General features: G+C 41.4%; 1 protein-coding gene across 6 annotated transcripts in view; it reads left to right on the forward strand.

The window, feature by feature from the left end:
• Nucleotides 1-27,731, forward strand: part of map7d1a (MAP7 domain containing 1a) — a 54,499-nt gene that overhangs the window by 12,772 nt on the left and 13,996 nt on the right. The window contains exons 2-11 of one of the 6 annotated variants that reach the window (XM_050046685.1): nucleotides 4,899-5,105; nucleotides 12,520-12,588; nucleotides 13,381-13,401; nucleotides 18,008-18,171; nucleotides 18,465-18,576; nucleotides 22,361-22,465; nucleotides 23,812-23,934; nucleotides 24,073-24,194; nucleotides 24,600-24,730; nucleotides 27,011-27,249. In XM_050046685.1, coding sequence (XP_049902642.1) covers nucleotides 4,899-5,105; nucleotides 12,520-12,588; nucleotides 13,381-13,401; nucleotides 18,008-18,171; nucleotides 18,465-18,576; nucleotides 22,361-22,465; nucleotides 23,812-23,934; nucleotides 24,073-24,194; nucleotides 24,600-24,730; nucleotides 27,011-27,249 — 1,293 coding nt within the window. Of the gene's footprint in view, nucleotides 1-4,898; nucleotides 5,106-12,519; nucleotides 12,589-13,380; nucleotides 13,402-18,007; nucleotides 18,172-18,464; nucleotides 18,577-22,360; nucleotides 22,466-23,811; nucleotides 23,935-24,048; nucleotides 24,195-24,599; nucleotides 24,731-27,010; nucleotides 27,250-27,731 lie in introns of all 6 variants that reach the window. The other 5 variants (XM_050046683.1, XM_050046689.1, XM_050046684.1 and 2 more) reach the window with 5 other exon arrangements.

Here is a 27,731-nt window from a genome sequence, read left to right on the forward strand (position 1 = left end):
TGTTGTGATCGACCGTATCAAAAGCTGCACTTAAATCTAGGAGAATGAGAAGTGAAGAAGAATTGGAGTCAGATGCAAGGAGAAGGTCATTGGTTATTTTGGTGAGGGCAGTCTCAGTGCTATGTAGTGGTTTGAAACCAGATTGAAAAGGATCGAGGAGGCTATTGCGTGAAAGGTGATCAGTGAGTTGATTGGAGACTATTTTTTCAAGGACCTTTGAGATGAAAGGGAGATTTGAGATTGGTCTGAAGTTGTTGAGAACGTCAGGATCAAGAGTAGGTTTTTTGAGTAGTGGTTTGATTACAGCTGATTTGAAAGAAGTGCGGACACACAAGATGCTGCAAAGATAAATTTACGTACTACCATCACATAAGTATGAGATTGTGCTATAAAACTATACTTAAAAGACTGATCATGTCTTCTCTGACATGTTAGAGTTGTTACTAAATAAGCAACAGTCAAGGTTGAAGTTTGAAGAAACACCCTTAAATATAGGGATGGTTTCATTTGATTTGACAGTGGCATATCCCTCCTATCATAAGCAAACAACCCAACAACTATCATCAAATCTTGATTGTTATTTTGTAAGTTTAGGAACGTGAATCCCTGCCATCTAACAACCACTGTGAGGAGCACAAACAAAACACAAATTCACAAATCTTGGATATGAAATGAACACGTTGGACCCTATTGCTTAAAATAAAGAAGCTAAATAAAAGCTAGCTGTTCCGGAAATCTAAAGAAGGACTGGTGGTGCACATCAAAACCTTCAACATGTCTGAAATGTTATCAAGCTTTTGAAACACTGACCAAATGTTTGTCCTCCATATTTTTCTCCTCCTGTCCTCCAACAATAAGCTCCACCAAAGTGTTTTTCCATGTTAAGGCTTGATGGAGACTCGAGCCTCTCAGAGGAAGTTGGTGTGCATTGATTTATGAATATGAATAATGTAAGTGATGTCACAAGAGGGTGGTCTAATGGCTTTTGGCTGGAGTCGTCCCCTGGGTGCAGGGCCTCTGGGAGGCTGGAGTGTAAATATGGTAAGGAGGCAGTTACTAAGATGGGAAAAGTGTTCCTCTGATAGACCCCTTCTGCTGTATGAGTATGTAAATATAGTAATAGAATTAGGCTGGTATTCCTGTAATAATTTCGCACATAAACATCACATTAGGCCACTCTGTTACATCAAAACTAGATAATCTTATTAGCTTGGCTCAAGTCTTTAAAGTCTGTTAAAACAGCCAGGACACAAAGTTCATGGATTGCCGAACCCATTTTGTCATTGCATTCAGTACATCTGTGCAAATATTACTTAAGCTTTCTCCTCAAAGTCCCGCATCGGTATGTCCCAATCGTGTTTGCTGTCAGGGGTCACTGTAGAAAGTTTTCCAAATACATTTGTTCTCATCAGTGTGTCAGCTGAGGACAGTCAGCAGTACTCGAATCAGAGCCATTACAAGCTTCTTTGTTCTTTTTATGTCAAAGGTGCCATTTGAAGGTTTCTTGTAAAGTTATGATTCATTGTTCCTGACCAAAACGCGTCATATGCTTCTTTAAGGCCTGTGTTGAATGTATAGGACCAGAGGATTCTTTGCTTGGAACAACGACAAGCTGGAACTGTTTCTGACAGTAACACAAGTATAAGGCAATCAAGTGCAGGAAAACAGATTGGGAGTTGTTGCAAAGCAAGTATATCGACATATTTGAGCTGTACCGGTAGCATTATCTATCGCCAAAGGACGCCATGGCAGTGCGAAAGAAGTACCCACGCTAAAGGATAAAATAACAAAAGCTATGTAGGCTTAGCTATAATGTTTTGGCTTGACACGTTGTGACTGATGAGACCGAGTCAGTAGGCGAACATGGGGGAGTGTGTGTCATCGTTTAAAAAGTCCTGTTTCGGCCCGTCCAGACTAAAAGGCAACAGTTATGTATTTTTAAAACGAAAACGTATGAGTGTGGATGTAGCTTAAATTGTACTTTGTTTGCGTCCATTGGTGCAAGCTTGCAGTCATCGACTTTGGTATTGGTGCCTGTAACAACACTCGTCCATGGCGCTACATGTGGTCCAGAACTCTAAAGAGTGCTTTTAAGTATGAATTGCAGTTGTACCTACTGCTGAAATTATAAGTTGATTGATTATGTGATTAAAAGACAATTAAGCACCAGCTATTTTTAAAAATCAATTGACTCTTAAGTCATTTATCAAGTAACAATGCATTTTACACTTTTACATTATTTCTTTTTAGTTTATAGATTAAACAATTTATCAGCCAGTCAAAAATATCTTCAGTAGATTAATCAATAATGACAATAGTCGTTAGTTGCAGCCACAGTTCAAAGTTTTTCTTACATTCTACGATTTTTTTCCATTAACTTTCTGTCATCTATCGTACGCTCTGTTCTCCCAGTTGTCTCGTAGCCAGACAGTTGGAGTGCTGCATCAATCAGCCCTTGTTTCGGTCTCTTGCCACGGAGCAGCAATCCTCTCCCTCAGCTCCCATCCCATTTTCCTCCAGAGAGCTTCAGGTTTCATTGGTATTCATTGTCAGTGCCACCAACATACCAGAGTACGTTACATTCTCATTCTCCTCATCATTGACAGTATAGATCCAAGTGATTGTCTGACCAGTCGCCCACAGTGCTGTCAGACAGCCAATTCTTTGTGGCTCCAGTTCTCAGGTGTATGGGGAACTCTCACAGGATGCGAGGCAACACAATACTTGTCTGTCGGAGCTGCACTTACTCCTATCACCTTTGGTAGTCTAGTTGTGATATCTCTGCCCTTAGGGATATGTAAGAAAAGTGGGTACTGTAATGTGATGAATTCAGAGACGAGGGTTGCCTGAGTCACCAACTGTGCAAGTCGCAATGCTGCACCTGGGATAGTGTGTAGCATCATTTGTGTGCAAGAATATTGTAGAGATCCGGTTAATGATTACAGATATTAGTCACAAAGTGCTTTATTTGGAAGGATTTACCCTCAACATGGACAAATGGGAGAGAAAAAGCCAAGAGCAGGCAGTTTTACTGGATTTATTCAGGTTTAAATTAAGTTGGTTGCAAGCTGCAGATGCTGTGTTGCTTTATGACATTCCATTTTTTCCCATAGCGAGCAATTTAAATTTGAATCCCTGAACACATAACTTGCTCCTGCTCTGTCTTTTTCCCCAACAAGTTGCATTTTGTCCCAAAATTGCACCTCTCCTGCTTTCAGTTTATCTTGTTACCATTCCCCCTCCCTCCCTCTCCTCTCACTGTCATCACAGTATTTTGGCTGCTTTCCCGTTGCCATGAAGAGACCACAACAATGGCCCCTCTCTGTCAGAACACATCACTGCCCGAGGAATGCTTGTTTAATAGTGGCATGCTTCAACAGGGGAAACACAGTGTCTTGTCTCCCAGCTGAACTCTTTCATAGACTCATACTGCTGCTCTCTCTGGTCATCAGGCGTCGTCCAACTCAGGGTCATCAGTAACCGCCTCCATTTCCTGGACTGATGACATAGCCTTTCAATGTGCAGAGCTGAGCTCAGACAATCTTTGCCATGAGGCCTCATATCTCGCTGAATGCTCCAGAGTACTGTAGCTGCAGTAGTGGGAAGCTGACCTGATTACTTGGCCTCGGCTCTTCATACAGACCTTTGTTCAGCTTTGTGCCTCTTAAGTTTAATAATAATCAGAGTTTTCGTCACAAGGTAGCAGTGTGTTAGGAAAAAAAGGTTTTATGGCTTGTTTTTGAAGGAGATGTTTATGGCTTAAGAGGCACACTGTACCGTCGGAGAGTCTATAGAACGCTTTAATCAATTCTCTTTTAAGTTGCACAACATTGGCCTCGCTGCTCATTGGTGCTCGTCTTTGCAAACTGTTGAATAGCACAGCATTTGTAGCGTAAATCTTGAGTGCATTCACTGTCCCAGTGTGACAGCCCCCTACTGTCTGAGCTGTTTTTAGCCAAAGTCTGAATAATTTACAGCATGTTGCCCCAGTGTTTACCTTCAGAGACTATGCAGAAGAAACTGTGATCCAACATGGTTCCACGGGGAGCGCAGGGGTACAGTGCTGAGTGGACAAAGCCAAGAGTCCCTCCCACGAGGGTCTTTGTTTGGCCGTCAAAGCCTGGGCAAACTAATGTTTGAGTAGGAGATTCAAGTTCAGCAGCGTGCCAAATGTGAGTCATGGTGCTGTGAGTGAAGCTGCTATCCCAACAAACCAACCCAGCAATCCTTTTATCGAAAAACGTTTCAAATCTCAGAGACTACCGATGACTCATGGGCCTGAGCTGCCTGTCTCCTCTTGAGTAGTTTTCATCAAAAAGAAGTTTGACTACTTCTGGGAAGATGATCACTCTGATTCTGTTTCTCTAAGCAATTCATTTACCTCAATAGAATCATCAGGATGCCAAAAAGCAATTACTGCGTTTTGTTCTGCCAGAGAGTCAGGCCTTTTGCTCGGGCTGGTCTGTCGATAAATCAGCCAAACGGAGTAGAAGATGGTATTCGGCGTACAGTTTGAGGAGCAGACTTAAGACAGATTATCTTGTGCTTCTGAGTAAAATAATGGTGTAATTTCTGCAGCAGATAATGTTGCTCCAACAACAGAATGAGACATTGCACAGAAACAGAGCTCAGATTGCTTCTTTGGAGGTGTTATGTTTCATTTTCTTGTTACAGTGCCGATATCTGAGTTATCAAAAGAAACAATTTCTCAAAGAAAACAGTCTCCACCCCTCATTCTTGATACATGTAGCTCTTGAGGAAGTTTACGTCATCCACACTAAACAACTTCTCAGGCCCAAGCAGTGACAGGAATGAAGACAGACTGGTTCAGTTCCATCTGTGTGCTTGTTTTTCCTTTAACCTCACTTGTGTTTATCTGTGTCTTTCTCTTCGACCAGCTCCCCACTCAGACCCGAACACAAACCCCACGAGGCCTGACCCGGAGGGGGAGAGCAGCCCCCCAAATACAGACAACACAGAGAGAATGGAGTCTCCAGCTAAGAAGGATACAGACCAGAGATTGACTACGCCCACAAAATCTGTCGTCCTCTCTCGATCACCTGGGTCACCTGCATCACCTGTCCGCAGGTCGAAACCTAGTAAAGGTAAATGGAAATTTCACCTGTAAAGTGCTTGTTTTGCTTGTATAGGGTGGTGGTGTCACGATACTGGAATTTGTAACAAGATAAAAGATAAAAGAAAAGATAAACATTACAAGGCTATAACATGACAATGGTGACTTTTCTTGGTTAGTTGTACTTTTTTCACACATTCAAAATACAATAAAATGCAAGAAAAAAACAAACCAAAACCCAGCCACAAAAGTCTATAAAGAAACGGAGCAAATGAGACGATTGACAAGAAGACAGAACATTGAGTAAAAGAGAGGAGGCAGAACTACGGGAGGAACTGCAGCGATGTGTGTGTCAACTCTCAGTCAGAAAGAAGATAGAGCAAGAAACTGGTATCGATAGTATCAGTATTCGTAAGTGCTATATCGATTACCATGACCTGGATGACTGAGAATCTTTACCGACAAGATAGTATCAGTACTGCAGAATATGAGTATTGACACCATTTCAAATATTTAGATCTGATATGTATCAATAAACAGATATTTTTGACACGAGTATAGAGCTCAGTAGCTTAAAGGAGTAAATATGGGTTCTTTATGCAGTAGAAAGATGCAAATACTTTTGAAACTGGTGCTACATAACAAGAGAAAACAGAAAAATGGCTGTGGCATTTTCTGTTGCTCAAGAGGTAGGAAACCTGCAACTACCAGAATGCTCTGTGCCTTCTAATAAACGTTCCCACCTGTGAGTGACGTAATGCAACTAGTCCTTTTGACACAATGGCGCTGGCTGGAAACAAACAATCTTGTATTAAAGTTAAATGGTAAGTTAAAATATGTTTCTGAAAACATTTGAAGTGAGAAATAGACAACGCTGTAACAGGACCTTTGTTTATATTCAATCACTGCTGCCTAATTTTACTGTATGATCAGTTTTCGGTTCGAGTTTGTCCCTTGATATCCTTTAAAGCGCTTTGTGTCCGTAGTGGCAGCATGGGTGGTGGGCGTTCCAGCAACAGCCCGGGAGAGAGATAATAATAATGATAATGCATTTTATTTATAGGCGTCTTTCAGAGCACTCAAGGACACCTTACAAAACAGTTAAAAAACAAGCAGCAATGTATCCATAGATCATAAAATCAAACAATTCCGTAATATACAATAAAAGTTAATAAAATATCTAGACAAAAATCATAATTGTAAATATTAGGTATAAAATCATCATCAGTGCAAGTCTCAATATGTGTGTCAACATGAAATTAAAACGAATATGCCAGCTTGAAAAGGAGTGTTATGGGGGAGAGAGTTCTAGAGGTGGTGGTCAGAACGATTGAAGGCTCTAGAGCCCATGGAGGTCAAGCGGGCAGTTGGTGATGTGAGTTGGATGAGGGTGTGTAGATATGAAGGAGTTCAGACAGGTACGAAGGGGCTTGATTATGAAGGGCCTTAAAGGTGAGAAGCAGAATCTTGAAATTGATGTGATATTTAACAGAAAGTCAGTGAAGCTGCTGGAGAACAGGAGTGATATGATCTATGGAGGGGGTTCTGGTAATGATACGGGTGGCTGAATTCTGGACCAACGGGAGTTAAAGAAGACACTTGAGAGGGAGACCAAAGAGGACAGATGTTTTGTGTCATCTACGTCATCCGGTGAAATTTCACTAGGGGGCAGGAAGGATGATCTAGGCACTGGTTAGATGGAGGGCAGTTTACCACAGTGTATTTACACATACTACCCACACTGTCATGATACAAAGCTGGTTGAAAATTGGCGAAGTATCCCTTTTAAGGTCAAAGCTGAATTTGGCCTGACATCAAGCAGTGCTCTTAAAATGGTGCAATTACATCTGCAGTCTGCTGGAGTTAGGTCAGCTCTCTTGAGGCAAGGTAATGCTTCAGTATCTGAGTAATAGTGACCACATGCTTTCAGAAGTGAACCTAAATCCAATAGAGCGGCTGCAGTTGTCGGAACAAGTACGGAACAGAAGCTGCTATGTGAGAACAAATCAAAGATTTTAGGCCAGATTGAATTAGTAAAGAAAAATCCCAGTGAAATTCAGACAAATGAGCTTTCAGCTAGTGCTGATCACTGCCATGGGCCGGTCCCTAATGAGAGGTGGACAACCTGAATAGGAATCCCATTTCAGTGAGCGATGCCAAGAGGGCATTTAGTTTGACCTGGCAGTTGCGCCATAGCTGTTTCCACAATGCCACTACTTGAAGTCCTTGCAGCCACTGGCTAACAGCACATGCAAACTCTAAGGAACATGTTTGAGGGTTTTTGGAGGGTAAGCCTCTTTCCTCTCTCTCCTTTATTCTTTATCCATTAATCCATTCACTGTGGTCATGGTCTTTATTCCCTTAGCGTGAGGTGATGGGGATAAACCCTCCGAAGCCCCAAACTGCTCCCAAAATTATAACAACACTTCTAGTTTGGATACTTTGTTATAACCTGAGCCACGTCAGTTATATCAAGAGTGTTATGGTGATCTATTTGCCAAAGTGTGGTCTATTTTAGAGGAATATGCCGTTGAGTCTTCAGTCTGCTGACCACACTTCCCTTTTGTCCTTCCAAGTTCCTTTTCCGCTGGTTTTGTAAAACTCATTACTTGTGAGGTTTAACACTACCCAGAGGGGCATAATGAAGATGAAAAGCACTCTGTGGCCCCTTAATTAGTAAAATGAAGTGGTGAGGCTTGTAGTTCAGTTGGGAGCTGCCGCTACTGGTAATAGTCTGCTCAGTTGTATTTTGTCACATGTCAAATATTTTCCCATGAGAACTGTGATTGATTTGCTTCGGTCCCTGAGAACATCCTCATGTACACGATGTCAAGGGTTGTCCCACCGTTTTGATTAAGTGTGTTGAGGGAAAAGTGAAAGAAATCTGTCCATAAACACTTTGTCCTTGTTTCCTATGTGTGTGTATTGAATTTGCACAATAATGCCACCCTATACAGTATACCCTGGCCTGCACCGCTCCTATTGTGCTCCATTTTTGAGGCGCACAATATAACACAGAGCTGACATTTTGAGCCCAAGCACTGCACCTCGCAGTATTTTCTGGGCCAGTCAGTTTTTGTGCATGTGACATCATGATTAACACGGTGGTGAGCTGCAAACAGGAGCACATCACACCGATCAACACCGTGCACATGGGCCATAGTCCTATAAATATCAAAGTGGGTCAGAGGTGGTTCTTAGGGGAGGCTGCATGGCAGATTGTTTTCATGTTTGTGATTCACGCCTCCTCCTATTAGACATTGCTGAAGGATGAGCTCCTTTGTGTTTGATGCTGAACATCTGGTCTGTGAAGATTGAGGGGGATGATGTAGCATGAAGACACAAGAAAGATCAAGGGTGCAGCCTGTGCCAGTGTTTCCCAGTGATGGACGAGTTATTTGTGGTCGCACACACTACAGTGTTTATATATATGATTTCACATGGTAGCTGTTTTGATGACTAAACACTTTAAGCTTATTTAATTCTGTGGGCTGCAGAAAATAAGTTATTAGTTGTAGGGAAACATTGGGCCTCATTCACAAACAGTGTGTACGCACAAATCTGTGCTTAAACTGTGCGTACGATCGTTTGACGCACAAATCCGGGATTCATCAATATTTTCTTATCCGAATTTGTTCTTACTCTGCGAACAAATTTAGAACTGCCTCAGACCATGCGTACGCACGAATGAGGAAGGCCGAACTGACTTAGAAAATGCAAACATACCTTTTAAGTACATGCAGAGTCTATAAAACCACATTCATGAAAAAGAGATTTAATTAACATTTTTTAAAATAATTAATTTACTAATATATTGGCCAAATGGATTAAATTACCATGAAATTGACACATGTTCACCCTCATCATTGTGACAATTAAAATATCAACAATAACATGAACAGAAAAACTATCACTCCATCAGCGTGCAGATGATCTGTAATGCCGGCTGCCATATCCTTAAGGTTGTGGCCCGCTGGCCAGGAGGCACCCACGACTCATTTATTTTGCAAAAGAGTACAGTGGGAATGCGTTTGGAGGCAGGGGCTGTGAGAAGTGGATGGCTTGTTGGTGAGCATCTTTTGTTCTAGTCTTTTATTTCAATTGTTTTAAGTTAGTATTTTCAGTAAGTCTCTATTCCGTTAATGTTAAAATGTTATATTGTTTGGGTGACCGGGCATATGGCCTTAAAACATGGCTGATGACACCATACGCAAACCCTGAAACCCCTCAAGAGGTGCGCTATAATAACATACATGCCCACACACGCGCCGTAGAGCGCACTTTTGGCGTGCTTAAGGGCCGTTGGATGTGTTTGGATCAGATACGGCCGGTGGCAAACTACTTTATACCCCTGAGAAGGTGTGCAAGATCATCCTGGCATGCTGTGTCCTCCACAATCTTACAATGACCCATGGCATTCCTGTAAGACCCGGCGCCATCGCTTCTAACAAACTGTGAAATTTACTACTTCTCTCCTCGCGTAACCGCTTCCTTCATTCATGAATCAACTCTAGGCAAGCGGTTTCCTTATATGGAGAAATGGGGGCGTGGTAGTATGCTGACTGCAGATCGCCGACACGTGCCTGTCAATTTAGAATGGTTCTGATTTACTAACATACGCACGGTGGTGAGAACAAAATTGGCTCCCTGGTTTGGTTGTTTCGAAGCTTCTCCTGCAGTGCCACATGCTGTTCAGAAGACTCTGATGGTGCTATGTTAGTAGTTGGGGCGACAGTGGCTCAGGGGTAGAGTGTCCACCAATCGGAAGATCAGTGGTTCAGTCTCCAACTTCTGCAGTCTGCATGCTGAACTATCCAAGAAATATGCACAGTAACCTTGGGCACCTGTGTGTGTGTGAATGGATAAATGTGACATGTAGTGTTAAAGCACCTTGAGTGATTGGAAGACTAGAAAAGTGCTATACAAGTGCAGTCCATTTACTAGTTAAGAGGGTAACTCTCAGGGAATGGAAGGCTACCAGCCGTCCTTGTTTCTCTAGATGGTTTAGAACACTAATGTCAGGGACACACTGTGAGAGGCTTTGACACACTGGGTTTGGAGAATACGTTTGAGAGTTCTTGAGACTCAGTTGTTAGACATCTTAATTCTCCTGTCTGCGTGACACCAGGTTTTGCTATTCGTAGCCATTTCTGTCAATGTAATAGGCTGAAACTTTATTGTATAACTTTGTATCTGTATATTCTGGCTGTTTTTGCTGTTTTGTTTTTGTATGTGGGTACTGAATGTGTGTGAGTTTGTTTGGAGATTATACTTTTATTTTTCTATGATAAAAATTAAATATAACATTTTGAAATAATACTTGAACAACTAGTTATCAAAATAGTTGCTGATAAATGTTCTACCCATCGACTGATTGCTGTACTGAATAATGGTTTCAGCTCTAGTAGTGAAATACTGACATTAAGATATTCTCTTGAGGATATAAAAAGGAAAAGCGTGCCTTTGATAAGTAAGAATGACAATGTTTTTCCCAGGAAGTAGAACCAGTTATCAGGAAAGGATGCAGTTTGAATTCTTAAAATGGCTCAGTTCAGTTTGGCTTGCGTTGCTGTTCCCCTCGGCTTTTTCTCACTGAGTGGTTCCACTGAGGTATTTCTGAGGAATCCTGTGTGAGCACACATCAGAGATGTCACAGAGGGAAGAGATATACGTATGTGCCCCCTGTAGTCATAACATATCACAATCAAACATACACCCACATCCACATGACGTGGGAGACTCAGTGAGCCTGCCACATGCTGCAGCTTTTATTTAGACAAGATTGGTTTCCATGAAGATTTGAAACGTTTGTTCTCTGTGTGTGTTTTCTTGTTGATCCAGAAAATGTAGCACACATTAGCTCCAGTCCTTTGTTGAGCATCAAAGGTAAAATGTTGACATTGCCAGTTTCCTGTCATTGTCTTGTGGCATGCATTTCCTTGTGGTGACATTTAAAAGTTTAAAGGCCTCTGTCGTGCTGACTTTGCAGCAGTGAAGAAAATATTTACTCATATGTTCATGTTTATCAGAGGGCGGGTGCATCATTGTCGCCTCGGGTCAGTTTTGGGTCGAGGGATGTTAGAGAGCCCACGGTTATGATTAATGGCACACAACAAACAGTAGTACATTTACATGACTTTGAACTCTAGGTAATACCAGTACTTTTAGTGCTTTCTTTGTTATTTACTGAAGAATAGAAAGACACATTGCGCTCTTTTCACCCCATAGCTGATATGTGGTGTTGTGGAAAATGATATATTCTCTGCTTAACACAAGTCGTCCTCAAGGAACGATTGCAACTCAGATGAGCTTGACTAACCAGCTCTAATTGAGTTTTTAATGAAAGCTTTTTAATCTCTTAATTGCTCATTTATATGGAAGTGTGTCATGAATCTCACTCGGTGAGATACTGAGTGTCTCTCAGGCTGCGTTGATGTTGCAGATCAAATGATACTGTGTTGATATTGTGTTTGTTTTGACCTGCAAGGAAACATAAAGAAATGTCAAGATTTATGAACTTCTTTAAATACACCGATCAGCCAGACCATTAAAACCACTGACAGGTGAAGTGAATTACATTTATCTCGTTACAGTACAATGTTCTGCTGGGAAATCTGTGGTCCTGGCTTTCATGTGGACAACATTTGACATGCACCACCCACTCAAATACCTTTGCATACCAAGTACATCCCCTAATGGCAACGAAACTCCCTAATGGCAGTGGCACCCCCAGCAGAACAATGCGCAAAACTGTTCAGGAAGGGCCTGATGAATGTAACAAAGAGCTCAAGGAGTTGACCTGACCTCCAAATTCCCCAGATCCCAATCAGATCGAGCATGCGTGGGACGTGCCACTACCCCAGAGGTATCCCTGATCCACAGTGGAGCTTACTTGGTTCGGATTTGGATCGGACTTGGCTCTGACCTGTCGAGGCTTGGACACAGGACCATTGAGGGTATCCTGTGTTGGTGGAGGATCTTTTGAGTCCAGTGGGTTGCAAAGTGGGGTACCTGCAGATCCCAAGGATGCTTGAATGGATTTGGATCTGGGGAATTTAGAGGCGAGGTTGATAGCTTGAGCTCTTTGTCATGTTCCTGACCAGTTTTTATGGTGTGGCATGAAACACTGTCCTGCTGTGGGGGCGTCTGCCATCAGGGATGCTGTTGAGGGGTTGTACTTGCCCTGCAACAGTGTTCAGGTGAGTGGTGTGTGTCAAGTGTTGCTCACAAGAATGCCAGGACCTGAGGTTCTTATCAGAACATTACATTGTACAGAGATGATCAGTGTTATCCACCTCACTTGTCAGTGGTTTTAATGTGTTGGTTGATTGGTGTAAATGTTTTGTGACATAAGTCTGATTGGGCTGAATGAATTAAACTTGATATGACACCTCTCATTTACACATCCTGTTTTTCTTCTCTCTCTTCCTCCATTCTCTTCCCAGACATCATGAAGTCAGAGGAGAGGCAGAAGCTTGCCAAGGAACGGAGAGAGGAAAAGGCCAAATATCTTGGTAAGTGGGAACAAGGGGTGGAGGACAAGCCTGTTACATGGGAAGAGAGCTCCCCCTAGTGTTGGGGTGGAAGAGTTTTTTTTTTTTTTTTTAGTTTGCAGTTGAGATGCTACTGAGTTGGCTCCAGGCTGCAGATGGCATGCACATGTAGCACAGAGAGGATAAAAGGGGAGTTTGGGCTTCTGCACAGAAGTGATTGAAATCAGCAAAAGCCAAGCCACCATTTTACCAAAGACGAGCAAGCTTTCATTTTCCCTTATGCATGCTGAAGTTAATGAGCTCTGTCAAAATGTTTGCTTACTGTATGCCTGAATGACACATCAGCGCTTAATCTACTCTTAATTGTGTGTTAGTACAATTTGAATTAAATAGAGATATTCCTCACATTGAAAAAAAAGTAAAATAATGCATGCTTGTGTTGATGAAGTCAATTATTTTGGCAATTTTGCAGCTTTTTTGCAGTGTGATGAATATCTCTTATGACTCAACATTATTTGAAATTGGTTGGCAACAGCACAGTCATGAAAGCACAGAAACCGTATAGATTTTATTTAAATTTAAATCGATCAATTGGTGCAAAATATCCTCAGTGCAATTCACTTGGGCATCACAACAACTGACATGGCTGTACGTTTTTGTGTCAGTTGATAGTGCATCTCCTTGCCCAAGTCTTTTTTTCCTTTAACAAATGGCTGTCACTTTGTCACCTGGCTACACATGCGCTGGTCGTGCACTGCTTTGCATGACTGACAGTTGCCTCTGTCTTCTCTCTCACTCCTTCCCCCTCTGCAGAAGAGCTCAGCATGTTACAAGGTAAGCCACTCACCTATGTGTATGTGGTGGTGGTGATGGTGGTGGTGACCCATGTCGATCCTTCTGTCATATTTGGATGTCTCTCAATTTAATGAAGTTCAGTAGTTTTAACTAGAGTTGGGCAATATACCACAAACATACTAACATACAAACATTAGGAGTCACTAAGGAGCCTCGCTCATCCCAGTGTGTTTGTTAAAAGCTCTTCCCATATGACTTCAAGAACCATCCCATAAAAAACACACATTGAGTCACATGCTTTGGCTCCATCTCTCCTCATGTCACCTCTTATTTTATAACAAAGCAGAATGCAAAGTTATCAGCGCTAATGCTAATGCTTCAGTAACAGTGCTAAAGCTTTTAGACGCAGGGCTGGGAAATATATTGATATGATATCAATAAAGTGATACGAAACAAGATACTGTCTTAGATTTTGGATATCATAATACCTTAAGTGTTGTCTCTTCCTGGTTTTAAAGGCTGCATTACAGTAAAGTGATGCAGTTTCAGAGTGTTCGAGCTGTTCTATTATTTGCCTTTAGCCACTTAGTCATTATATCTGCATTAGTGATGATTATTTATCAGAACTCTATGAATATTTTGTGAAAGCACTGTAGATGTTGGGTTATTTGGTCAAAAACTTTCTAACATTTGATTTTCCCTATGTCACCCAGCCCTATTTAGAAGACATAATGCAGATGTGTTATTCTCAGAAAGCCCCGATGAAAGGTTTTAAAAAAAAATGTCTGAAACTTAATTGTCATTTTCATCATTATTAAGATAATATACATAGGGTTGCACAAATAATCGAAATATTATTGAAATCGCAATATGGCCAAGTGCAATATCCAGATTGCAGGAGTGGTGCTACAGAGATGCTGCGGCCTACAAATTATATTCCAGAAATAAGGAAACATGCTTGTTTGGTACAGACCCCAGCAAAAATCACATCATCTTTATTAACATTGTTATTTTTCATTGAAAATGAATGCAGAAATTACCATTCCTACTAAAACTGTAACTCATATTGCAATTGCAGTTTCTGTCAATGTAATTGCAATATGATTTGTTGTGCATATCATGTAGCCTTCGCGCATGAAAAGAGTTGCAATATTGCGTTTTGGTTGTATTGCCCAGCTCTAGAGCAGTTTCATTCATTTAATCCCCATGTTGTCCCTTCTTTTAAAATCTTGGTTTTTTTATTTATTTCTTTATCAAAGAAATCTCCACTGGATGACTCGCCACCTTTTCTCTCTGAGCATCATCAGTGTATCTTTGATGAAAACCATGTAGACTGATCACTTAACCTTTCATTTGTAAATAAATTATTAATGGTTGTGTCTGCATACAAGGATATGAAGCGTGCCCTGAGTTTGAACTTGGTCATCCACATGTTCCATCTGCAGACACGTCACAACTCCTTGGATTTTGTATTTTAAGATAACACGTTTGAACCACATGCCACAAAATGGCTATGATTACCATCTTACTGAAGAAATTGGAGGTTTTAGAGACACTGTTGTAGCCAGATTTATCTTGGCTGCAAATTTACATCTAAACAACTTTATATTGCCAAACACAAAAACACACGCATCAGAATGTTCTAAAATGGGAAAATATGTAAATTAGTGTGCACTTGTTTAGTACAGAGCTGAATCATGATGTATTTTCATGACTTTTGCACAGACGTTTTTTTCCTTTTTAGCTATGGTCTCACAGGGTGTATCATCAGTGTGGTATTTAGTGACAGACAGAAATACCAATTACCTTAGAGTCAGAGGAGAAATGGTAAAACAGAGTCTAAATATGCTATCATGGCTTCCACAAATATATTCATGTTTTAGTAAACACTTGAGGCGCAAGTATACCCTCACAAGACGCTGCTTTCTTTAAATTATCATACTTGTACTTTCAGCAATGCCATGTTGTCTGATCCAACCGTGTGCTCGATAGCAGTAAGACCAGTTTGACACACTTCATAGCGTGGATCAGTCTAATTGGGCGTTCACCATGCAGGCATGCCAGATGGTACGGGTCTGATCTAATACTCTCAGTCAGACCTGGGTATAAGATAAGATCCTGCCAAAGCTTGTGTTTACAATATCAGCTTAAAAGAGATCTTGCCCAGGAAGACTTTGCTTGTCAACCATCACCAGCAGTATCACTAGCTCAGTAGTAAAAGGGACGCCATTAGAGAGTCCTAGCTTGATCTCATTGGTTCCTTGTTTCGTTTAAGTGAAGCTTTGAACGATTTGCATCTGGGAGTTGGCTACGACGGCACAGAAGCTACTCTCCTGCCTAGTCTGTCTTTGGTGGGATGGTATAAATAGTTTATGTACCAGGGTTAGAGCTGCACTCTGTTTATAATTATTTAATGGTTTTATTGCAGTAGGTCCCGATGCTACTTGTCAGCACTGATCACTGTCAAGAGTGAGTTGATTAATGCGATTTAAAACCATGTCGGCTTAAGATATTCAGAAATGGACATCTGTTTATCACTGAACACCCTGGAACTGATGCATAAATGGATGATGATGAATAGAGCTGCAATGAATAATTGATTTATCGTCTATTAAATTAATCACCAAATAATATGATTAGGGATGTCCCAATCATGTCTTTTTATTCCAATCTGAGTCATTTAATTTTGAGCATCTGCTGATACCGCGTCCTGATCCGATACTTCTGTGTTCCCAGATAACTGCACAGCGCACATCTCATGTACTTTAAAGTTATGTATATGTTTGACAATTGAATAGCAATAGCAGTATAATTTCAAACTCCCTCTGTAGTCTTTTTGGCCTTGTCACTGTCTCGAGGAAATTTCTCTGTCCCTTGAAGAGAGTATTCTCAGTGTTTGTTGCTTCGGTGCAGCCTCGCCTGAGTTAGCCGACCTCAATGAAGTGTCAGTGTTCATTTTCGTCGTCCATACATCTTTGCACTGATTAAGGTACGTTAATAAATTAATCGGTTTGAATAATTTTTTAAAAACATTCTGGTTTCTTTACAGCAGTGGTTAGCATTGTCACCTCACAGCAAGAGATTTCCTGGTTCGAACCAAGAGTTTGCATGTTCTCCCTGTGCCAGTGTGGGTTTTCTCCGGGTACTCTGGCTTCCTCCCACGGTCCAAAGACATGCAGGTTAATTAGTGACTCTAAATTGGCCGTAGGTGTGAATGTGAGCGTGAATCTTTCTCTGTGTGTTAAACCTGTGATAGTCTGGTGACCTGTCCAGGGTGTACCCCGCCTCTTGCCCAATGTCAGCTGGGATAGGCTCCAGGCCACCAGCGACCCCTAACAGGATAAGCGGTTATGGATAGTAAATGAAAACGTAATCGAAAATTTTCATTATTTTCTGACATTTTAGAGACCAGTGATTGAATAATCGAGAAAATAATCTACAAATTTATTGACCGTGACAATAATTACAAAACGTTTCTGTTGAATGAGTCAAATTCAAATATACAATCAGCGACTGTCACAGGCTTGATTTACATTGAAAAAGTGGGTGCAGTCTATTTACATTAAGTAAATGACTTAAAAGTTTCCCCTATGAGCAGGGAGTGAATGCTGTGGATGTGGACAACAGCAAGCCTTTAACATTGCATTTGTGCACAGCTGAAGCAGCTTCCTCCTCCCTCTGTTCTCATCACAGCACAACCAGTGAATTATGAAGCAGTTTCCACTGCACTTTACATGCAGCACCACCTCTTAGGAGTTGTATCACTGTATGGTAAAGATGTGGCTTCTCTCAAATCGAGGCCATAGTGCTGCGATGAGCTGACATACGCACTGCAGCAGATATTTTCTTTGCTGCAAGGCTCTGGCAAGCAGTCCCTCAGTATAACTCAGCTTTCCGTTCCATTCCAGGATAAAAGCTGAACTGTGTGCCTCCCAATAAATTTTAACCCCTCTAGCCTCCAGCATCTCTGCAATGATCCGTCACCATAATCTGAAATCCACAACCAGTTGCTTTTGTTGCATCAAGTGCTTTAGAGAACTAAGCCTCGCCTCCTTGCAGAGGCTGATTCTTCATGGAGGTTTTACTTTGTAGTTTAAAGAAATATGGTGAGTTGTGTACACAGAGAGGCAGCTGCGAAATGCTTCTTCACGCCCTCTTTGAATGGCTCAGGGACAACAAGGCGATTTCCATATCAAAGTGCATGTGGTTTATTGAAGCTGACGTGGAGGCTTGATGCGATTAGTGTGGTGTAGAAGTGTCACTTCAGAAGTGCTGTATCTGCCAAATCCAGCTTTGTGCCGTATTCTGCGGAGAAGTCAAGTAATTGAATTTATTTTTCCAAACACAAAGTGGGATTCAGGTGAAGGGCGACAGCTGTAGATAAAAAGTAACACCAGAAAGGCTCGACTTTTTTGATATTTTCTAAAAGTTTCAAACAGAATTGTTCTTGAAAACCCACAACCCATGAAAAGATGCTTTCAACAGGTATCACACTTCTCTTTTAGGTCCCAACTGCTACAGACTTTTCAAAGAAAGTGTGCTTTATATCTACAGTATTCTGAAAGCAGGAGGGAAGAGAGATGGCTTCTTTGTCTTCTTTCTTTTGGTAAAACCTCTCTTGACCATGACTTCTGCCCCATTTTAGCTGCTAAAAAGAACCAGTGGCTGGAGAAGGAGGAGAAGGCACGGCAGCTGAGGGAGCAGCAGCTGGAGGAGCGCCGCAGGAAGCTGGAGGAACAGCGGATCAAGGCGGAAAAACGGCGAGCTGCACTGGAGGAGAGACAGAAACAGAAACTGGAGAAGAATAAAGTACGTTGGGATGAGAAGATGTTAAAAATAATCCATTCAATATGTGATAGTTGTTTTAGTGCTGACACATACTTTGCTTCCTCTTATACTGCGAGATACCTAGAGATGAAATGTTAATGGGTCAGCTGCAGATGAGGGGATTTAGGATTTTACTCAAGGACACCTAAGCCAGGCTGGGTGCTTGAATCCAGGCTTTTCAGCTGAAGGATGAACTATGCCCCGCAGTTCAGCACATCACCTTTGATGCATTAGACAGTTTAAATAACTGATATCTGCTCCTTTATCCTTTACAGGAGCGCTATGAGGCAGCCATCCACAGGTCAACAAAGAAAACGTGGGCAGAAATCCGCCAGCAAAGATGGTCGTGGGCCGGCGCGTTAAGCCAGAACTCCAGCCAGAAAGAAGGTGAGTACACTGATGTAATCTGGATACACATCCTCATGAAATAAGCAAAGGACTCAGCTATAATCACTGAAGAATATCTGACTCCTGTAGCTAATATTAGGCAGCTGATAGAAGCTATCCTGCTGGAAATGGTGCAACGCATCACCACTTTTATCAGCCATAGATTCTGTCTGTTGAGGCTTTTATTCATCATTATTGGCTCTTAGGTTTCAGTGCCATTAACCTCAGATGTCCATTAGAGGAAAATTATTTTACCATAAATTTGCCATCTTGTACCTCACTGTTTTCACTGAAGATTGATTGTTTTATATACTGTCAAGGAAAAGTCTAGTCCCATTTAACACCCAGTCCCTTTTACTAGCCCGATATGGCTACACATTTTAACAAACGCCTGTCTTGATTAGACGCCTGGTCTGGTTGCCAAACAGTTCATTTTTATAGATGTTCTTTGGATGCATATAACCAGGTTGTTGGCTGCTCACTTAAGCTAACATTAGTTAGCTTCTTAGGTCTTTGCTGAACAACAGTTTTGTGAGAAAGGAATTAAAGGCCTGTCCCAGATACAGTAGACCCCTGTTCCAGATTCCTTATGAAATTAAAAGCTCTGTACAAGATGTCTTTCAGTGATTGTCCTGCTTCAGCTGTCTAATGTCCTTGGGGAGATTTCTTGTTCCTTTGAAGGTCACAGATTTGTAAAGGATAAATTATTGATTAGACCAACCTCTTTTTTCCCAGTTAATTATTTAGGCTGTAAGATGTCGGAAAATAACAGAAAATGGTGAAAAAATGTCTCATCTCAGTTTCCTAAAGCCTAATTGCTTGTTTTGTCCAGACGGGCAGACAGACAATCCCAAAAATCTTTAATTCACAATGGCATAAAACAGGAAAGTAGAAAATCCTCACATTGGAGAAGCTGACACCACAAAGTGTTTGGCATCTTTGCTTGATAAATTAACAAATAACCAGTTATCGAAAAGGTTGTTGATTCATTTCCTGTCCTTTTACAACTGATTTTTTTTATTAGATCTGAAGCACTGCAGCCAGAAATTGGTGCATTATCACCTTGTTCAGATGTATTATACCAAACCTAATTTTTTTGTCTGTGTCTTCATCCTAACGTCAAATAGATGGCTTGTTTGTGATGTGCAGTGTTTTATGCTCACTGCTGGAGTTGGCACATGACGCTGGCAGGTGCAGAGTCATGAATTCTGCCCAAACTGATTTGCACTGCAGATTTGTTTTTGTTATATTTAAATCTGATGTGGTTCTGCTGCATCAGTCGCAGTCCTCCACCTTAACACACCATTTCCTCTAATGTGTTGGCGGCTCCAGCTCTGTCCTAGCAGGATGGTTGTCTCTTAAACATTACTGCAGGGTCATTAGCTGCTGATCATCACCAGACTGCATTGATCGCACAAAGTGAAAATGTATTCAGCTCCTTTATTGCATCAGTTGCAGTAAGCAGGCTTCAATCCACTAGAGGCAAATTGAATATGCTGTCTAATAATGCAGTGACTGCAGAGGCCAGGTCATACTGTAGAAATGATGTTTTAATAGCCTGATGGATGCTTCTGTCCTTTGTGCCGTCCTCCCAACATGAAGCTCTAAATCTGAGGAGTCCAAAGTTCTGTTTTATATCATGTCTGCTGTATGCCAGGGGAATTATTGACAACTTTAATCAATCTCTCCCTTCCTTCCTTCCTTCCTTCCTTCCTCCCTCCCTCTGCAGCCTTCCATCTGTCAGATGATGAAAGTAAACAAGCACAAATAGGCTGCAGTGGAATGGCTGACAGTTTGGGATGTTATTTAGGAAATGTCCCAAATTACCCATCATGACTTCCGTCAAAGGAGCATACTGCCTCATTGTCCATTTAAATGGAGACAAGGCCCGCTTTAATACTGCACCTCCATTACCGTAATGTTCTCTGAATCCTGTCTGACGACATTTTGGAAAAGAGCAGTGTTGGTTTGATTGCAGTGTATTAAAGGGATATAGAATTGGGATGGATGCACACGGATGGTCTCAAGGATAGGAGGTTTGCCCTTTTCTGAAGAGCCAGTTCACGTCATCAACTATAAGATGAGTGTATGTTTCCCAGCAGTCTCTTTCCATCACTTGTTTGGTTGCTACGGGATTTCGAGATGTCTTTTTTTCTTTGTTGCTTTTGTTGGTAGCTGTAAAAAAAAAAAGCTGTTTTAAAGGTTTCTTAGTGTGGTTGACATGCTTTTTTGGAGTTGGTGTTTTTGTGAAGTAGGCATGAAGCTTTGTTAAGAAGAAGAACCTTAAAGGTCTTATATAATCTTATATTAATCTTCCAAAAGTCTTCAAAATGCTAAGACACATGAAGAATTTATTTTATTAATCTTTTTTTCTGATGTAGCTTTGTAAAAGATCTATTTTTCTTAAGTCTGGGCTTGTCGAACATCATCGGGGAGGTTATTCCGGGTTTGTGCTGCATGATAACAAAATGCCGCGTCACCCTGTTTTGTTCTGACTCTTGGGATGGTCAATAGCCAGCCCCAGATGTCCTCAGGGTCCTAGATGATTCATATGTCACAAGCATGTCAGAGATATATTTAGGCGGAACCAACAACCGTCATATTTTGTTTCTGTCAGGATCCGCTGTGTGCTAGCTAGCGGTCACTGTCCCCTGGACAACATGGGGATGTGCAAAGTCAATGAAAATTGGCTGTTTAACCAAGATTACATGATGTGGCTGAAGGCTTGGTGTACCTCATGCAAAAAGTTTTTAAACTCACAATGGGAGTCAAGACAGTGGAGTCCCACATGCAGAGCGAGAAACGCAAAATACCAAGAAAACTTGCAACTTCAATTCAGTTTTATTTATAAAGCCCAATACCACAAATCACAATTTGACTCAGATGGCTTTACAGCATACAACATCCCTTTGTCTTTGGACCCTCACAGTGGATAAGGAAAAACTCCCCCAAAAAACACGAGGGAAAAGAAGTTCTGTTCCACCCCGTCTCTGCTACACAATAAAAAAGCAGTGCTTTATGTTACAACAAACATTTTGGCAAAATTTTCCCTAACCCTAATCGGTGTCGTTTCATGTTCTTTTTTTGGGGGGTTGTTGGGTAAAATTGGTCTGGAATTTTACTCCAAGTGACATTAAATAAGTCTTAAATCTAACTTGCCTTAAGCTGTAGGAACCCTGTGTTCATTAGCAACTTATTTTTTTCCATAAAACACGTCCCTGTCACTCTGGATAATCCACAAACCTACTGCCAACCATTCTCACTGGACCTACTTCTCTAGCAACGTAATAGTGCCAGTGGAAACTGTTGACAGTGTGCTGTGTGGATTATACATAGTAATGGGGATTTCTGGGAAGAAATGTTGCTGGTGAACATTTTTAAAGGTCATTTTTTTAATACTTTAGGCACCAAAAGCTAAAATCCACTCACCTCAGACACATTTAGTTGTCTTTGTCATTAAAATTTGGGTGAACTGACCCTTTAAAAACAGAAACATTAAACATAATTTTTGTGCCATACATAGCGGCCTCATACCTAAAGGCTACCTGAAGTGAACATATGGTGCTCTGTGTGCGTGTATGTACTGTAAAGCAGTGGATGTTATTATAAACACGGTCAGCACACAGGAATTTGCTTTAATGGGGGCTGCTCACATTACACGTACCGTACTGTTTGTAGAGGCATCATTCGAGCGTAACGCATGACGCCACAGAAGTTCCCCTTCCTCCTCTCATAACCATGTGACCTGTGTGAACATCTGTGTGGCGCTCTCTTGGCTTCTTAGGCAGATGCTCTGTGTCAACGGTCAACCTGCCCAAACACGTGGACTCTGTTATAAACAAGCGACTGTCCAAGTCCTCCGCCACGCTCTGGAACTCCCCCAGCAGAAGTAAGGCAACATCTGGAATGCCCTCCCCTCCCGTTTAAGTGTGTCCATCACTCTGCCACCGCCTCCGAACCCGTCCATCATCGTCCTCTTTTTTTTTTTTTTTTTTTTCAGTTCTTCCCCTTTCTGATTTCAGTCCCTCTCTTGTGCTTGGTGGTTGACGACTGACCCATTTCCATCTGTCAAAACCTCTATGAGTTCCTTTTTATTTTTTACTCTCCAGAATTTGGGTCAGGGTTTTGTTTGACATGCTGCATGCTCATATTTTAATATGGGTTATGCACTGTTGTCTGTTTGCTGTCCTTTGGTTCGTTCATTTTGTGGTTGTGGTCATTTCATGTGTTTGTACTGTAAAGTGGATCCTTCTGTGCTCATTTTCATCGTTACATACGGGGAGACGGATGTCTTTTGTATCGTCTTGAATGCTTTATTGATGGGTGATGTGGAGGTGGGTGACAGTTATTTATTTGAATCAACTTTGTGTCTTTGAATCAACCTTTCTAGCTGCTTCAGATAGTGCAGCTCTTTTTATAGGTCTAAAGTTAACCAGGTCACGGTGTACTCCTGCAAAGAAGGAGAAACTTCAGGGCTTGAGAAAAGTAAAGTTAGCGAGTGAGTCAGCATTTTTCAGGAGATAATGTATTCTGAAAACTCCCCCAGAGCAGGTACTGTTCCTCTGTGCTGCTGGAAAAAATAGATAGGTAACTACCCTGCCCCTCTTGTCGCTCTCCTCTCCAGCCGAGCACGATTACACACCCTGTCTGTTAGCATTCACTGCAACATCCTCCTCGCCCTACGCCTTGAAGCCAGAGGAGGGAGATTCTCCCCCAAATAAAATACTGATGAGTCTCCAGTCTTCTTCGTCTCTGCTTGTATGCTCAGGGCTGTGGTTATAAATAACTGACTCACTGTCTAGACAAGCATTTCAAATAACTCTCGCTCTCTCTTGGGTGGTACCACTACAGCCCAAGGTTATAGTAGACACATTCACTGAGCTCATTTTCTGTCTCCTATCATCTCTTTGGGTGGCGCTGAGGTGTCTTTATTGGGGTTTTGTGTATTTCATTGGGTCTTTATGGCTTGTAGACATGTCGCTACATGAGCCATAACCTTAATAACTTTTCATTTCCCTCTAGGGACAAATGGTAAACTTTATTTCATCACTGTGTTTGGGTAATAATGGAGAACTCTGCAATGATTGATTTTAAGTTCCTGTAATTCATCAGGTTTGACCACAGCTTGGGTGATACATGCTTGCAGCAAAATTCTGGTTCAACTGAGGACATCCCTGTAAGATGTCTTTGGAGTAAATAAAACACACATTGATCAATCTGTTTTCCTACCTGTAGCCCGCAGCCTTGCACTGAGTCCATGGGAGAGCAGTATAGTCGACCGGCTGATGACGCCAACGCTGTCTTTCCTCGCCAGGAGCCGCAGTGCTGCCAGCGTCCTCAACAATGGCAAAGATGGTTGTAAGTTGAAAAATAATGGACACACATTAGCTTAATTTCTGCCTCTCTAAATATATTAAAACACACTGCTGTATCAGTGTTGGCGAGCTAATTGTACGTCACTTTTCTATGTAGACTCTCCTCTCTGCCCTCGTTCAGCCTCAGCCAGTCCCCTCACCTTGTGCGCCCACCAGCCCCACCACCGCTGCGCCGACCGCTGGAGAGTGACGTCCAGCACACCCGACATCACCCAGCGCCAACACAGACGGAGCTCCACACCTGTAAGTCTGACTGATAAGTTGTCTGCCATGTTGTTGTCCTCTCTGACAGTCAGTCTTCAGTGCTGGACTCAATCAAGAGACTCAGAATAAGTAAACAGTTTAAAGAATAAAAGCGTGGTTAAACAGCCGTGAAATTTATAACAGCTGATTCTGTTTTTACAAGTGGGTGTGCCTTTAATCTGATTTTGAGTGGAAATTTAATGGTGGTATTGTTGGATTATTGTTGAGAAACTATTGCCAAGAGAGCAAAACATGGCCCCTGACCAGACTTCCTCTTTTCCTGTACTTTATGTACAACAACCTTTAGCATATCTTGGCCTTTTTTCTGTTTTTATTAAAATTGAACTTTTTTTCTGAATAAAAAATGAAAAGATTAAAATGTGTTAACCCTTTATTGTCATCCAGATGGATAAAAACAAGAAAGAAAAGAAGGACAAGGAACGGGAGAATGAGAAGGAGAAGAGTGCCCTCACCAAAGAGAAGGTGCTTAAGAAGAGACAGTCTTTACCCAGCATGAGACACAGACCTGATCCAAGGTAAAACATACAGCTTCTGTTTATTTATTCATCCTTTCATCTTTACTTCCAGTTCACTTTAAACCTGATTGCTGACTTCCTCTATCAGACCTCTAATTATGACATTTAATTGTCTGTTTACACATTTAACAAAGCCTGTGGTCCATTACCACTGCTTACTTACTGCTGATGCTAGGAGGAAAATGACTGACATAAGCTGTGGTCATTGCCCTTTAATTTGATTCAAATGTTCTGCATGTGACACTTAGAACATTAATACAGCAGCAAACCACTATTTTCTATGTAAATGTAGAGTGGAGTAATGGCATCCTGACAGGAGGATGAAGTCACGCTACCTTTGTGTGTGTTGTAATCTGAGCCTCTCTGTGGTTTGTTGCAGTGAGCCAGAATGGGTGTGCGTGCATGAGAGTATCCCACTGGCTAGTTCATCACAGCTGCTTTGCAATGCACTCATACAGTGGTTACCACTGATAATGGGACAGCGGCATCTTGGAAGTGTAGCACCGACCCTCCGGTTGCACCCTGGTTATCACCATTAGCTCTGTCAGTGCTGTTGCTGTTAAGTGCTGTTTATTGAGTTAGTATTAGGACTGCATTATATGCAAAAAAACCCAAAAACAATGACATTGGGATGATTTTGAGAGATACTGCTATGCGATATGAGTCACAGTTTTAGAGGGAATAGTAATTTTTGCATTTCATTTTCCCTGTAAAATGACAATGATGTGATTATTTTGCTTTGGTCTGTGCCAAACAAGCATGCTCTCTAACGTTAGATGTGATTTGTGGGCCAGGCATCTCTGTGGCACCACAATGCATCATTTGCATCATAATAGTATGTTGTGACACATTTTACATCTATTAAAAAATTGCAGCTCCTGTGATTTTGATGTAACAGTAGGCCATATTGCCATTTTTATCATTTTTCGATTAATTGTACAGCCCTAGTTCGCACCGTTAGCTGCCGAGTTAGCCACCTCCATGTTGAGAACAGTGTCCACACAACTCATTTTGCATAGAGCCTGTGTAACGTTAATCCTAATTTCCCATCCTATTTAATACTAAGAACCATGGATTTATTTTCATTATTTTTATCACTAATTAATTTATTAATAATCTTGAATTATCATTTAGAATACAAAGTGTCAAAAATAATAATCCAGGGTCCAACCAATAATTTTACAATAATAAATAATTAATAAATTATATATAATAATTAATTGTATAATATATAAGAAATAATTCTACTAAAAATTCCAATAAATAATAATTTGCCGCTTTTCGTTATTTTGTTAATTGAATAACTTTGAAGTTTGGACTGTTGGATGTAAAACACAAGACATCTGAAGATGCAATCTTGGATTCTAGGAAATTATTTTCCATATTTCTGGCATAGTCACGGAAATAGTGGGCATATTATTTCATAATTAAAATAATCCTCAGCCTTATGGAGGCCGATGTTGAACATGAACAACTGAAACCAAACCTTGTGAAAGCTCCAACTGAAAAGCACACCATACGCACTATTTAAGGTACATAATTCAAAGCTACCACCTCCACTTAAAAAAAACAAAAAAAAACAACATATTACTTTACATACCCTAAGAACCAATTGAATAATCTGACATATAATAATCTGCTGTTTTAATATGTATAGAAACATGATCACTGACACTGTATCGTAAACAAGGTTCACCTTATATCCCCTTGACCCACAGCTTGTTTGTGGTCAACAGCCAGAGTGACCGTGTTTACGTCTGCATTATAATGACCGCATATTTCATGCACTGTTTGAGCTGAGGCATTGAGTGAAGGATCCCAGGACGAGTGGTCATTTCCTCTCCTATCCCCAGGCCATTGAAATAAATGACATCCATGACAGAAGGGATGGAAGAGGAGAAAAAAGATCTTTTGACTCAACAAAAAGGCAGCAAAGAGCTTGGCAGAGCTGTCAGGGCCGTCAGTGCCAGAGGCCTCGAGGAAAAAACAAAACGTCTCCTTCAGCATAATGGATGTTTCCCCTCCAAGTGTTGCATTGCCTTTGTATAGCTGGGAAGCTGACCGATAATGCACTTTAAATGTGATGATGCAATGTATGAGTGCTTTGTTTGCAGTGAACCTGTCTGATGAAATCAGGTTTCTTCAGGACATGTGTCTGGTTTTTAAACAAACATCCCAGTCTAAAAGAATGTGTCCAACTTGGTGTAAATGAATTACAGAATCATTTTTTAAATTCTCCATCAGTCTTATTTTTTACCCCTGGATTTTCCTTTCTTCCAGCCCCAGTCCTTTATCAAGACAACGGCCGTCATCCCCAGCCACGCCTAAGGGCAGAACCGCCTCCCCCAGCCCTGCTGCCTCCCCCAAGCCTCCATCCACACGTGGAAGCCCGTCGACTCCTAAAGGTCGGCCCAAAAGAGCCAGGACCCCTGCCAGGATAGACCACCGCACCTCCTCCCCTGTTCCCCTTGAAAGAGTGAAGGAGCCGCGTAGGCCCGCAACTCCCGAACAGAGAAAGAGTGAGTACAACAGAATGAAGTTATTATGGCTTGCTGTTCAAAATAAAGTTCAACTAGTATCTAATTTCTTGCACAGTGACATCAGTCATTATCAGACTTTCCCCTAGCAACAGTGATGTTAATTATATCTACTTTTTTTTCCTAGAGCTTGAGAACAAAAGTTCAATCAGAGAGACAAAACAATTAAGATATTATTTCATACAGAATATGAGTGTACAGATTAACAGATGATTTGTGTTGATTAAGATTTAACAGAAGTCTTTAGCACCTGGACACCAGAGGGAGATATTTTGTGATAGTGGGACATCTGAATGGCAGCAGGATAAATCCCCCCATGGAGTCCAGACACTGGAGGTGGTGGTGGTGGCTGCTGACTCTCAGGCTGCTTACCCCTAAGGTGTACGAGGCTGATGAATCCGTAAAGACTAGGTGGTGATGGGGAGGTGGAGGGCAGAGGAGGAGGAGGAACTACGGCAGAGCAA

The sequence above is a fragment of the Epinephelus moara genome, chromosome 6 (assembly GCF_006386435.1).
Source record: "Epinephelus moara isolate mb chromosome 6, YSFRI_EMoa_1.0, whole genome shotgun sequence".
Lineage (NCBI taxonomy): Eukaryota > Metazoa > Chordata > Actinopteri > Perciformes > Serranidae > Epinephelus > Epinephelus moara.